We start from the raw sequence: 15424 nt of genomic DNA, 5'->3' as shown, positions 1-15424 counted from the left end.
ATTTTTCAAAGGAGGACGGCAACAGCTCTTTCCCATCAGTGTAATGAACGAAGGGCTACACATTTTAACCCGCCATCACCCCATGCAGAAGAAGTCCGCCCTGCACACGCTAACGAAGAGAGCGTACAGGATAAGCGATGAAGAACATCTGAAGACAGAACTTGAACGCCTCAGGTCCATCTTCGGAACTAATGGCTATGGGAAGCAGATGATAGACAGCACCATGTCGACAAGGGAGAAGACTAATAGGGAAGAGGAGAAGGAGGCACTGCCATATGTACAAGGGGTCACCGAACGTATTGGCAAAATTCTACGAAAAGCCGACATCAAACCAATTTTCCGAAGCAGAAACAAAATATCAGACATGCTCGGTTCTACCAAGGATGCAGTTGACAAACTACACACAGCTGGCGTGTATGAAATTGGTTGTGCGTGTGGATTAGTCTACATAGGTGAGACGGGACGTCCGATTAGCACAAGGCTCTCGGAACATGAAAGATATATCCGCCTGAAACAACACACTAAGTCAGCAGTGGCGGAACACCGAGACGAGTGCGGGAAACCAATATTTTTTCAAGAAGCCCGCGTCCTGGCGAAACAGCCTCTCACTTTCAAAAGAAAGATTAGAGAGGCGATAGAAATAGCCAAAATACCCGCCAACATGAATAGAGAGGACGGGTACAAGCTTCCGAGGTCTTGGCTGCCTGCAATAGCAGGGCTACGGAGCGGCGGCAGAGCCGTGGCGGCCCATGCAGACACGCAGAGAGCCGCAGTAGTGGCCGCGAGCACACAAAGCAATGGCACGCCGCAGCCGGCTTCTGGACAGCATGGAAACAGTGTGACGTCACAGCCATCACCTGTTCGCTATTCGTCTGTCTCCTCCAATGGGGTGGATTAATATAAAGACCAATAGAAAACAGCTATTTCAGCCAATGACAGATAATAAAGGAAACACCAATAAAGCATACCTTTCACCCCTCCGCCTCCTCCTTTTACAGCCAATCAAGTAACAACACGGTTTTCTCGTGCAGCTATTTAAGGAACCAAGTGTGTTCATTTAGCAGTTAACGTAAGGCCCTGATGAAGGCTAGCTGCAACGCTGGCCGAAACGTTGGCGCATTTTAAATTATGACGATGCGGTCTGATACCCTGAAGAATTTTATTGAAGAAGACAACGGCCGCGGAAGCCTACGCTTACATGACAATGTACGTTTCGAAGCCACAGATTAATCATCATAGCTTAAGTTGTAATATGAGGAGCACGGTTGTGATGTTATCACGCCAGAAATTTGCATCTGTGGGAGCTATAGCCGTTCCTAACTGCAGTTTGTGAAATTGTGGTGGAATGTATACAGAATTGCAGAAGAATACGCGAAGATTTTGTTGAAATTTATGGTATATCTGTAAATGTTCTGATATCTTCACCTTTTTGTTATAAAATATTCAACCAAGAGCTATTGTTTCTTCAGGAAGGCGAGCCCAACGGCTACAGGCTGTCTGGAAAACCACAGTATTAGAAGATTTCGGTGGGAGAATCTGAGTTCTTGGTACGAGTGAGATCAATCCAAATAGATGCCTTTTTTTTGTTTTCTATCTAATTGAAAGACTCGCAAAACAACCTCCATTGCACTGAATTTTGCAGTATGAATCTCATGAGAGTGGAGTACATTTATTTGTTATTGAATTTTAATGTTTGTAATGGCTTCAATACAAACTCCACCATGTCAGAGACAATGTGTGTCAAATGCTTACTATTCTTGGCTTAGCTATAACTTGTTAGTGGTGTTATGCAAATTGCTGCAGTATACGAATTTAGGGCCGTAGTTTTAAAATGAATTCACCAATAAAATTAATAAATCAATTCGTTGTCCGTGATTTCTGTTATCTTATCAAGCAAGAACAGATTTATGTTGTATTAATATCCTGGAACCGTATGCATGGCGATGTTCGTCACGTGGAAACAAAACGCAACTCGTTTCCGGCACTGCAAGGTGCTACTTCCAAAACTAAACCGTGTGCGAACCGGCTGGTGAGAAGGTCTTGTAACCTACAGTTTCTTTTTATGAACCGATAATTCCAGCTTTTTTACGTCACTATAGGGTATATAAGGAGCTTACACTCAACAACTCCATCGATCACGAAGAGACATTACTTTATATTACCGCCTTCCATCATTGCGCTGTTATCCCGTATGCACCCCTCACACCCATCCCCAAAACGTCATCACTCACATCTTGCGAGCTCCAGGATTCTCAGCCAGAGCAGCTCATGCTGTGATTGCTCAGGCCGTACTTCCTCCATAACAAGGCTATGTGCTCGTGGTGTGAGCAGTCAGTCAGTGTCTCAACCACGCAACCCAGTGCTCTAGGTGCCCCAAGCAGCTCACCTGCGTCGCTCTTCTGGCGTTGTCCCTATAGCAGTTGTAGGCAGCGCAGCTGAAATGTACTACGCGAGGTGGCGCTGTGGCAGCGACCGTCCTGCGTAATCTCGCCGACGGCGCATGTTGAATCTTTAAGTTCCCATTTTTCGCATATCAAATGTTGCTCTTAATTTTTGCCGTGTGCCCCTTCCAGTCTTCATTTAATTAGAACTCAACTGCTTGCATCGAAACAATCACCTGACAACCCAACACCCAGAGCTGGCGTCGTACAACAGTCTGTTCACTGAAGACTGATAATTGACTGCCTCTGTTTCACAGCGTAGGAAACATTCGGTTACACCGCTAGTTCACGGAACTAATTTTCATTATTTTGAACTCGACAGCTGATTGATACCAATATTAATGATAAATGAAACATTAATGTTCCACAATTGTGGATCCGCAAGTTGTCCGTCGTCGAAAATTTCTTCCTTCTCTGTTGTTGGGCTGCCGTCTAAACCCAGAAGCCCACAGATGATGGACACACAGTTTCATGAATGAATCCACAAATACATTTCAATTCTTTAAGAGGCAACTGGACGCAGAAATGTTTGCTGTGTAGCGTAAAAAGCATAACCTGAATGTGCCTGTAATATTTTTAGTCACGCTATCCACATTCTCCAATCAACGAATTTTTCTGACAGATTTTCATGAGCTAACAACCAGTGGTGAGTTATATATGCTGTTCCTCATTCCACAAACAACATCATTAACAACAGTTGCATAACAGTCCCGGTTTCTTTCAGTTTTAATGTTTTCCATAATCAGTTTAGCTCTAACAGTTTTAAAAAAAGTATGGTTGTTTATATACTTATGACCCTTATCCCGTCTGTATTACCAAAGTTACTGTTCCTTGATGCCTCGGGATACATCCTATCGACATATGTCTTCTTTTAATCAGCGTGTGCCTTGAAACTCTTTTCTGCCCAATTCGATGCCGCAGTTCATTATATTCTCGACATACACGATTTACCCTAAGCATTCTTGTCTAGGTCGAAGTTTCGAATGCTTCTGTTCTCCTCTCCTCTGTGCTGTTTACTGACTATGTTCCATTTCCACATAACCATAGAGTGAACTGAAAATCTGAAAGCAGAATTCTGGTTTAGCTTGAAGAAAAAAATGTAACAACTCCTCAGCACTCTGCAGTTTAGAGCTGAATCATGAGTTCTATTCAAACAAGGATGAGGACAAACGAATCGATCGTCGTTTTGCCGATGGAAGCTATCTGCCTTTCATATGGATTGAGAAGAGGAAACCATGGAGAAATTAATTCAGAATGGATGGTTTTAGTTCACTAGCCTTTAAATGGATGCATTTTCTTATTCTGCAAATGGTTTTGGTGAGTTACAAGTACTTCTAAGCCCCGCAATCGAACTCCTCCGCCACTATATAATGTTACGTTTCACAAATGAAATATGTGTCTGGCTAATAACTATGAACAAGTCTTGGTTGTTGGCAGAACATTTTTTTTCTATATTATTAAGTTGCTGGTCCTAATCTGCAGCAATTACGACTTTGTGATCCGTAAACATTTCACCTTTAGAGTTACAAGCTACCTTGAAAGGCAAGTCACTAATGTATGCATCTCACCAGAAAGAACAGTCCGAAATATGAAACCCTAGGGAACACTCGACATTGCCTTATCCTGACCAAACACTAGTTTATTTTTAGGTAAGTGAGAAATTAAAGTAATGTTCTACTTATTACTGTTCAGCTAATGCTGCAATTAAATGAATATCCAGCCACTAAGTCCATAATGAACTTTGTCTGTCTTGAATGTATAAAATGAGCAGTAGTCGCCGTAAAATAGCTCCCTGCAGAAAAAGTAAGTTTTATGCCTGTGGCGACAGTCTGTTCCGGGTAACGTGATACATTCTACACTCATGCTCATAAATTAAGGATAATGCTGATCGTCGCACGGTGGCACCGGCAGAAGTCCAAATACGCAGAGGTGTGTTGGTGCATGTCAGAGTACGGTGCAGCAAGTAAGTGTGCAGACGTATTCAAGCGTGCTAATGGTGACTGTGTGTTGAAAATGGCTCAAAGAACACATATTGATGACGTTATGAGGGGTAGAATACTAGAGCGACTGGAGGCTGGTCAAACACAGCAGGTCGCAGCACGGCCCCTCCATGTGCCACAAAGTGCGATCTCAAGATTATGGCAACGATTCCAGCAGACAGGAAACGTGTCCAGGCGCTACAGTACGGAGCGCCCACAGTGTACAACACCACAATAAGACCGATATCTCCAGTGCTCGCAGACGGCCACGGGGTCCTGCAGGTAGCCTTGCGAGCGACCTTACCGCAGCCAGTGGAACAGTTGTCTCCAGACACACAGTCTACAGGCGACTGAACAGACATGGTTTATTCAGCCGGAGACCTGTAAGGTGCATTCCATTGACCCCTGGTCACGGGAGAGCCCGTAAAGCTTGGTGCAAGAACGCAGTACATGGTCATTGGAACAGAGGTCCCAGATTATGTTCGCGGACGAGTCCAGGTATAGTGAACAGTGATTCTCGCCGGGTTCTCATCTGGCGTGAACCAGGAATCAGATACCAACCCCTTAATGTCCTTGAAAGGGACCGGTATGGAGGTCGTTGATTGATGGTGTGGGGCGGGAGTATGACTGGTGCACGTACACCCATGCATGTCTTCGGAAGAGGAACTGTAACAGGTCAGGTGTATCGGGACGTCATTTTGCACCAGTATGTCCGCCTTTTCAGGGGTGCAGTGGGTCCCACCTTCCTCCTGATCGATGATCACGTACGGCCCCACCGAGCTGCCATCGTGGAGGAGTACCTTGAAACAGAAGATATCAGGCGAATGGAGTGGCCTGCCTGTTCTCCAGACATAAACCCATCGAGCACGTCTGGGATGCTCTCGGTCGACGTATCGCTCACTGCACGTTTTCAAACTCCTACGACACTTCAGGAGCTCCGACAGGCACTGGTGCAGGAATGGGAGGCTACACCCCAGCAGCTACTCGACCACCTGACCAGAGTATGCCAACCCGTTGTACCGCCCGTGTACGTGTGCATGGTGATCACATCCGATATTGATGTCGGGGTATATGCGCAGGAAACAGTGGCGTTTTGTAGCACATGTGTTTCGGGACGGTTTTCTCAACTTACCACGAATATCATGGACTTACAGATCTGTGTCGTGTGTGTTCCCTATGTGCCTATGCTATTAGCGCCAGTTTTTTGTAGTGCCAGGTTGTGTGGCACCACATTCTGCAATTATCCTTAGTTTATGAGCATGAGTGTAGTTGTTGCGATTTCTCCATCCAGCTGAAAAACTATATACGTAGATTTTCTAGCGTTCACAAACAAATGCTCGACCTCAGTCGTGATCGGAGAGAGACAGCTGGCAATGGTCGCCACTTGCCGGGTGGCGGCGGTGAGAGCGACTCACCCGCTGCTGTCCGAGGAGTGGCTGGTGGAGTGGCCGCAGATGCAGCGGCCGCCCGCCCCCGCAGGCCTGTGGGAGCCGCCCACGCCGGAGTCCCTGGAGTGCAGCGAGGCGAGGCTGGCCTGCAGCCCCTGGTGCGCCCTGGCGCAGCCCGGCCCGTGCCGGTGGTGGCGGTGGTGCTGGTGGCGGTGGTGCTGGTGCCGCAGCGGCCCGCCCCCGCCCCCGCTTTCGCCGGAGCGGCGCGAGTGCATGTCCACGTACGTGTCCGTCGTGTCGCCGTTGTACGCGGGCCCCGACGGTGCCGCCGACAGCGTGAACGGCGACGTCAGAGCCTTTCCCAGCTCCTCCTGCCGCCTGGACAACAGAAAACAGGGGGCGCTTCTTTCTCTGCACGCGGTCTTGCGACTGTGTTCATTCATTCTATACACTCAACGAGCACAGTAATTTGTGGAACACTGATTTTCCTTCGCCTGTAGTTTCTCATCTCCACTACCCGTGCAACAGTTCGAGAAAGCCAAGAGTGAGATTTATGGAAGAGCATGGCAGCTAACACAGCGACACAGTGTACACGATGCTTTAAGAAGACCCACGAGAGGGCTGATGCTTGCTCAGTTCAATTTTTTGGAAAACTGACAGTGACAAGTGTTGATCTCGTCGGCCAGGGACGTAAAAATGGGCGTTTCTGTAAAACGAAAGCCGTAAATGTTTATGACAGTCACGGCAAACTACGGAAATAAGCTCTGACTCTACGGAGCAGAAATGTTTGATATCAGCGGAATGATATTGAATAAAACGTGTTTAGACATGTAAGTTAATACTCTCCTCTTCATGGCAATGGAAACTGCTTTGTATAACGATATTATGTAACAGCAAAGAGGCAATCAAAGAGATAATAAGGACGGCTATGTTGCGAAACAATGGGAAACAGAAGAATACCAGAAACATTACAATATAGTAAACTCGTATAGCCTTGCTGACAGAGAGAGCCCTCGAGGTACCTGACAAGCAAAATAATACGATTATTGTAGTGTTAATGTGAAAGCCGATGTTGTGGGGGGAACTGAACTTGTTCAAAGTAGTCTTAATACCGTTTGAAATATACTGAACATATGCTGTATTTTATGATGGCTCCAGGTTTGGAAAGGAAATTTGCACCTACCTCAGCTATTCAGTGTTACCGTGGAGTGGGACCTGAAATACACTAAGGCGCCAACGAAACTGCTATAAGCACGCGTATTCAAATACACAGGTATGCAAACAGGCAGAATAAGGCACTGATTCGGCAACGCCTATATAAGACAACAAGTGTCTGGCGAAGTTGTTGGATCGTTTACTGCTGCTACAATGGGGGGTGGGGGTGATCAAGATTTAAGTGAGTTTGAACGTGGTGCTACAGTTGGCGCACGAGGGATGAGACAGAGCATCTCTGAGATAGCGATGAAGTCGGTAATTTCCCGTACGACCATTTCAAGACTGTACCGTGAACATCAGGAATCTGGTGAAACATCAAATCTCCGACATCGCTGCGGCCGGAAAAAGACCCTGCAAGAACGGGACCAACGACGACTAAAGAGAATTGCTCAACATGACAAAAGTGCAACCATTCTATAAATTGCTACAGATTTCATTGCTGGGCCATCAACAAATTTCACCGAGCGAACCATTCAACGAAACATCATCGATATGGGGTTTCGGGGCCGAAGGCCCACTCGTGTAAATTTGATGCACGACACAAAGCTTCACGCCTCGTCTGGGCCCGTCAACACCGACATTGGACTGTTGAGAACTGGAAACATCTACATCTACATCTGCATTTATACTCCGCAAGCCACCCAACGGTGTGTGGCGGAGGGCACTTTACGTGCCACTGTCATTACCTCCCTTTCCAGTTCCAGTCGCGTATGGTTCGCGGGAAGAACGACTGTCTGAAAGCCTCCGTGCGCGCTCTAATCTCTCTAATTTTACATTCGTGATCTCCTCGGGAGGTATAAGTAGGGGGAAGCAATATATTCGATACCTCGTCCAGAAACGCACCCTCTCGAAACCTGGCGAGCAAGCTACACCGCGATGCAGAGCGCCTATCTTGCAGAGTCTGCCACTTGAGTTTATTAAACATCTCCGTAACGCTATCATGGTTACCAAATAACCCTGTGACAAAACGCGCCGCTCTTCTTTGGATCTTCTCTATCTCCTCCGTCAAACCGATCTGGTACGGATCCTTCACTGATGAGCAATACTCAAGTATAGGTCGAACGAGTGTTTTGTAAGCCACCTCCTTTGTTGATGGACTACATTTTCTAAGCACTCTCCCTATCAATCTCAACCTGGTACCCACCTTACCAACAATTAATTTTATATGATCATTCCACTTCATGTTGCCTGGTCGGACGAGCCTCGTTTCAAATTTTTATCGAGTGGATGGACTTGTAGCGGTATGGAGGCAACCTCTTGAATCCATGCACGCTACATGTCAGCACGGGACTGTTCAAGCTGGTGGAGGCTCTGTAATAGTGTGACGCGTGTGCAGTTGGAATGATATGGGACCCCTGATCGTCTAGATACGATTCTGACAGGTAACACGTAAGCAACCTGTCTGATCATCTGCACCCATTCATGTCTATTGTGCATTCCGACAGACTTGGGCAATTCCAGCAGGCACGGCGACACGCCACACGTTTAGACTTGCAACAGAGTGGCTCCAGGAACACTTCCCCTGGCCACCAAACTCCCCAGACATGAACATTATTGAGAATATCGGGGATGCCTTGCAACGTGCTCTTCAGAAGAGGTCTCCACCCCCTCGTACTGTTATGGGTTTTGTGGACAGCCCTGCAGGATTCATGTTGTTAGTTCCCTCCAGCACTACTTCAGATATTAGTCGAGTCGTGTTGCGGCACTTCTGCGTGCTAGCGGGGGCCCTACACGACATTGGGCAGGTGTACCAGTTTCTTTGGCTCTTCAGTGTATAAGCTGCGCTGTCCCAGCGTCAAAATGGAAGTGAGTGGCAGATATTATATCCTCCGGAAAACTGTTGGCTCAAATTGGAGTACTAAACTACAAGTGCGAAAATCAGTAGCAGTGGCAGTATTCTACTCCGCCGGTGCATGTGCATCTATCGTCAGGTGCAAACGCGGCCAACCTGGAAAAGCAATCTGATGAATGACTATGTAAAACCTACCCCTACAGATAAGTTCTTCTGCCTGGCTGGAATCGCTCGACCGACAATCCGACACAAGATAACGGTGCTATAAAGAGAGACTGAAGTCCTTCACATCCGTTCAACAAACACTGTATGGTATTCAGTCACCTACCCAAGGGGTGAAATCGGAAAATAGCTTCTACACAGTGACCGAGGACTACAAACACTGATCTCACTGTGGATAGGAACAGCATGATCGAAAGGAAATCTAAAATCTGTCGGATTGTGGTAAGATCCAGACAACCCTATACATGTATTTCTGTCCTAATGCAAATGATGCATGGTTCTGGGCTGAACTAGCATAGCTAATTTGTTCCGTTGTTTAATATGTAACTTGTACTGTAACTTAAAACAGTTTTTTGCCCTCGTAGACTAAGGGTTAGCGTTATTAACTAATGGCACGAAGGTCCGGGGTTCGATGTCCAGTGAGCAAACCAGATATTTCTATGGTGGAAAAGTCTGAAACGGGTTACATTCATCCTCGTGAGGCCAAATAAAAGCTGCAAGATTTACAGAAAAAAAACAGCGAAACTGGCACGCAAGCCGCTGAAGCGTCAATTCGAAAGGCTTCCACCAGGATAGGAAAGACGCGAAATTTATTTATTGTTTGTTACAAGAGCTTTTACTTTTTTAAAAATAATCAAGTTGATGCCTCTGAAACGAATAAAAATTTATATTAAAATTCTGTGGATACCTGAAGGTATAAGGTATTGTAATTAAATACCGGAAGTTTTACTGTTTTAGTCCTTATTTAAGGATTTCCCGGCGTAATCAGGGTTGCTAAACCTGCTCGCCAATTTCAGATGAAATTCATGGGTGGACGAACACTTCAGTGGGGTGAATTCGGCATCCAAACGACAGTGTTATTCAATCATCTGCATTTGTAGATTCAGCATCGACTCTAATTACTAAGTGCAGGGAGGGGAAGCCAAAAGTCACGGACATTTAGCGTAGGAAGCTGGTGAGTGTGGAGCGACCGCAGGTACGACGAGCTGCGCCTACGAACCTGAGCCTGTTCTTGCGGCGCGCGCAGCCGATGCAGACGGCGGTGGCGAAGGCGCCGACGAAGACGATGAGCCCGAGGGCGAGCACGACGGCCTCCAGCGACGACAGCCAACGGCCGGCGGCGGCGGGGGTCGGGGGGCGGGGGGCGGGCGCCGGGGGCGGCGCAGACACGTGCAGCACGCGGAACCGCTCCAGCCGCCGCCGCACGTCCGCCTGGCGCGCCGTCAGCACGCTGCCAACACCGCGACACGTACAAACCTGGCCGCCACTTCTAAAGACTACCAGTACATGGAAAGCAATACACAGCTGTCCGAGGAATTAGTAAGTTAGCACCATTTACCTACGTGGGTACAAAGCTAGTTCACATTTTCTCTCTGTCCCACTCAAACAAACCCACCTACTCACGCAAATAACCTAGAAAAAGAGGTATCTGTTGGTGTTAAACAGCGGGCTGTAAAACAATCTGTCTGGAAAAAAAAATACGTACAGACTGTTTAAATAGTAGGTGGCAGGGTAGCCGAGAGCGCTAACGCGCTGCTTCCTGGACTCGGGTAAGCGCGCCGGCCCCCGGATCGAATCCGCCCGGTGGATTAACGACGAGGGCCGGTGCTCCGGCCAGCCTTGATGTGGTTTTTAGGCGGTTTTCCACATCCCACTAGGTGAATACCGGGCTGGTCCCCACGTTCCCCCTCAGTTACACGCGTCACAGACATTTGAAACACGTCCGCACTATTTCACGATTTACACTAGACGCAAACAGTTGGGGTACACTGATTTCGTCCTTGGGGATACGGGATGGTGGCAGGAAGGGCATCCGGCCATCCCTAAAACTAACGTTGCCAAATCCGTTGTAACCACGCCGAACCTGCGATATCTGCGGGACTATGGCGTAAGCGAAAGAAAGAAAGAAAGGAGATCCCTACATAGCTCCTAACTTTAGGGTGGTCGTGGCGCCACGTGCCGTGACTCCAGTCTGGGCACTGACAAGGGAACCTCCCCATCGCACCCCCCTCAGATTTAGTTATAAGGTGGCACAGGGATAGGCCATGAAGAACTGAACACAGACCAATCGAGAAAACAGGAAGATGTTGTGTGGAACTATGAAAAAATAAGCAAAATATACAAACTGAGTGGTCCATGCGCAACGTAGGCAACATCAAGGAGAGTGCCAGCCTACGAGCGCCGTGGTCCAGTGGTTAGCGTGAGCAGCTGCGGGACGAGAGGTCCTCAGTTCAAATCTTCTCTCGAGAGAAAAGTTTAATTTCTTATTTTCAGACAATTATCAAAGTTCAGACTCTCACACATAATCAACTTCGCTCTCCAAAATTCCAGGGCATGTTCAGATTTGCTTGGACATATGCACAATTTTACGGTCTACACACGGAAACATTTGAAAACGTAAAAAACATATGTTTTGACAGAGCACAGGGAAAACTGTGCGACTGTGAAACTGATGCATTCATTTGTTGCAGTTTATGTGACAAACTCTTGTGTTTTCATCACTATTTTGGGAGTGATTATCATATCCACAAGAAAACCTAAATCGGGCAAGGTAGGAGAATCTTTTTACCCATTCGCCTAGTGTGCAAGTTAGGTGGGTCGACAACATATTCCTGTCATGTGACGCACATGCCGTCACCAGTGTTGTATAGAATATATCAGACGTGTTTTCCTGTGGAGGAATCGGTTGATCTATGAACTTGCGATCAAATGTTTTCGGTTCCCATTGGAGAGGCACGTCCTTTCGTCTACTAATCGCACGGTTTTGCGGTGCGGTCGCAAAACACAGACACTAAACTTATTACAGTGAACAGAGACGTCAATGAATGAACGGTCAGATCGTAACTTTGCGAAAATAAAGAAAGTAAAATTTTCGCTTGAGGGAGGACTCGAACCAAAGGCCTCTCGTTCCGCAGTCGCTCACTCTAACCACGGGACTACGGCGCTCCTCGGCTTACATTGTCCCTAATGTTGCATATCTTGCACATGGACTACTCAGTTTGTATATTTTGCTTATTTTTTCATAGTTCCACATAATTTCTTCCTGTTTTCTCGATTGATCTGTGTTCAGTTTTTCAAGGCCTATCCACTGTGTCAATTTATAACTAAATCTGATGGGGGTGCGATGGGGAGGTTCCCTTGTGAGGAGCAACAGACCTCCCATGCGGCGGCTGGCGTGGCGAGTGCCGTACTGATGTGGCGCGTGGCGAAGGGAAAACTCCAGCCCTCGGTGTGTGTGTGTGTGTGTGTGAGTGTGTGTGTGTGTGTGTGTGTGTGTTCATGCGTGGTACATACGCGCACGCCCAGGTGGCTGACAATCACCCTTTGGAGGTTCGCTCAGGTGGGGGATGACAGGTTTAGTACCCTGAACATGTATTGCTTTGTTCGCGCAGGTACACTTCGAAAGCATATAGTGGGATATTTGAGTTGGAAGGCCTACATAGCTGACACATATAGGGAAGCGATAAGTGATATTCCTGTTTCAGCCGCTAGCCACCTCGACACTCCACAGAAACCTGGCTGACGGCGTAGTTCGGGGAAGAATCTATCTGAAGGAATCGAGATTATGCGAAATTCAAATGTTCTAGTGAAGGGAAACAGAGTGATAAATGAACCAGAGCTGTTTACCGGGTGCTGCTACGGTCACAGTTTCGAATCCTGCCTCGTGCATGGATGTTTGTGATGTCCTTAGGTTAGTTAGGTTTAAGTAGTTCTAAGTTCTAGGGGACTGATGATCTCAGCAGTTAAGTCCCATACTGCTTAGAGCCATTTGAACCATTTGTTAACCGGGTGAATACTAAGCGCCGTCAACATATAATCATAACGAAATGACGGGTAGCAGGACATATCGGTGGTTTAAATCAGTGTTAGCGGTGTGGAGACACCTAACTGCGAGCGTCTTTTCTCCCACAGTTATTCGGAGTGGGTGCTCACCAAATGACGTGTGTTCCATGTATGTAAGATTTCTGAACTGATTTCCAGCGTATGCCATTGTTTTGCTGGCACAGTCAGTACCGGATATTATCCAGTTAACGGTGCTGGACGGATAACAAATGTGTGTGAATTCCTAAGGGACCAAACAGCTGAGGTCATCGCTCCCTAGACTTAAACACTACTTAAACTAACTTATACTAAGAACAGCACACACACCCATGCCCGAGGGAGGACTCGAACCTCCGGCGGGAGGGGCTGCGCAGTCCGTGACATGGAGCCCTTAACCGCGCGGCAACTCCACGCGGCAACGGTGAACATGAAGGCACGGAATGTTTGTTTGAGAACGTGAATGTTCTCCACTAAAACTTGCGTCCACAAATCTTCAGTCCAACAATTTCTGATTACGCTGCATTTCTACAGATCCGATGTTCCTGTTAGGTACGTTGGGTTTCCTAAAACTTTGAGATGCGAGTGTGCAGTTCAAGTTCTAAAATAAGTTTTAGGTCCAAGTTTAATATAATTTTCCAAAATTTATACCCTTTGACACAGTATTTACGCAGCAAAATACATTAATAACCTACTAATGGCAGCCTGTAATATGCAGAGACATTTATGGGAGAAGAAAAATGAAAAGTTGAAATGAACGGAGTTCTGCATAGAACATCCATGCTAAAAATTGCGGAAACTTGTTTCATAGTGTTAAACTGTTAGTATGCACTACCAGAATTTCTGTAAGTTGTTAGTGTCCAATTTATGTTTCTGTCAGCTCAAAATTCTTGATAGCCTTACATTAAATAACTGATAAGCAATTATTTCCATTCCTGATGCCCTCGCTTTAAAGTCTCTTTACACCCAGCCAACCAACTAACCACTTCGATTTCTGCATGTTATACAGGGTGCGTAAAATTGTGTCACGAAATTTTAACCCTGGATAGGTGATGCCAGCAGGAACCAAAATTACTAAAGTTGTGTAGGTCCACAAAGCACCACTTTTAAACTACGGAAACTTGGCGCCACGCGCTCCGATTGGTCGTGGGATTGCCCTGTTGCCGTTCGCCTGTTGACGGGCAGCGCTATGGTTGCCGGTTCACACATACAAACGTCCCTCACCCAGTCACTGCGCCAACGTGATATGCACACGTGTCGAATATGTCTTGCCTTTGTCTCCACCTCACGTTAGAGGCATTCCACCTAAGCTGCGATTTAGTCATACAGTAAGCATGGCGGCACAGTATTCGTTTCAAGAACAACGAGATTTGGACTAGCTGACGGTAATGCGCATGAAGCTCGACGTTTTTATGACGAACGGTACCCAGCAAGACGCCACCCACACCCGCAAACGTTCACAGCAATTCACCGGTGACTTGGCGAAACAGGCTCGTTAGTGATGCTGGAAGACCTCGAACACGATGGGATGCTGCATTTGAAGAGACTGTTCTCGAGCGCTTCGAGGAAGCACCTACGAAAAGTACTGGAGTGGTTAGACACGACTTGGAGTCACACAATGGTTATTCTGGGAGGTTTTGCGGGATAATGGCCAGCATCCATTTAGTTTCCAACCTACCCAAGTTTTAAATCCTGGGCGAACTATGAACACAGGATAGGGTTTTGCCGGTGATTTACGCGAAGTTTTGCACGAGATCCCGACTTCCCTGCCATTGTGTTGTTTACCGACGAGTGCACCTTCCATCGGAACGGCCTTTACAACACTCGAAACGTTCATTGCTGGGCAAGGGGAGATCCTCACGTCTCGTTCGTCCACGGACACCAGGAACGATTTTCGCTCAACATTTGGGCAACCATTGTGACTGACAATCTAATTGGTCCAGTCCGTCTAACTCCTCAACTTATCGGGGAAAATTACCTTCACTTTTTGCATGAAACTCTACCCGAGCTGCTGGAAGATGTTCCGCTGCACATACGGCTAAGCATGTGGTTGCAGCATGATGTGACGCCCGCACATAACAGTCGTGCTGTGCACGGATGCTTAAATGAACTCTTCGAGAGGTTAGACAGAACGTGGGGGTCACTCAGTTGTTAGTCTGGGAGCTTCTGAGGGATGACGGCCAGCATCCATTTAGTTTCCGCCCTATCCAAGTTTTAAATCCTGGGCGGACTATGAACATAGGCTCACCACTAGGCTCACGCCATTAGTTTTCTTCCTGTGGGGATTCTTCAAGGTACTAGTTCACCCACCCGGACGCAAACCATCTTGAAACGAAGAGGAATTAATGGATCGCATACAACATGCCACCAATCACGTCAGGGCAATACCAGGAATATCTGAAAGACTTCGGCAAAACTTTGTTCAACGTTACCAAGCTTGTGTCGCGTCAGAGGTTCGCCAGTTCCAGCACCTGCTTTAAGTAAACAAAGTCCTAGCGACAGAAAAGCTACAGAAAAGGCCATTTTCAGGGCCGACACAATTTACAAAAGATTTTCTGTACGCTAACT

The 15424-nt window shown here is 47.0% G+C and overlaps 1 protein-coding gene across 1 annotated transcript in view; it reads right to left on the bottom strand.

Moving 5' to 3' along the window:
- The window catches only part of LOC126424363 (cadherin-89D), a 253872-nt gene that overhangs the window by 2017 nt on the left and 236431 nt on the right, over window positions 1-15424 (bottom strand). Inside the window, exon 25 of the mRNA XM_050087256.1 lies at window positions 5836-6186. Within this exon, the coding sequence (XP_049943213.1) occupies window positions 5836-6186 (351 nt within the window). The remainder of the gene's footprint in view (window positions 1-5835; window positions 6187-15424) is intronic.

Source organism: Schistocerca serialis, chromosome 1, assembly GCF_023864345.2.
Source record: "Schistocerca serialis cubense isolate TAMUIC-IGC-003099 chromosome 1, iqSchSeri2.2, whole genome shotgun sequence".
Lineage (NCBI taxonomy): Eukaryota > Metazoa > Arthropoda > Insecta > Orthoptera > Acrididae > Schistocerca > Schistocerca serialis.
This window is presented reverse-complemented; position numbering and strand designations above follow the sequence as displayed.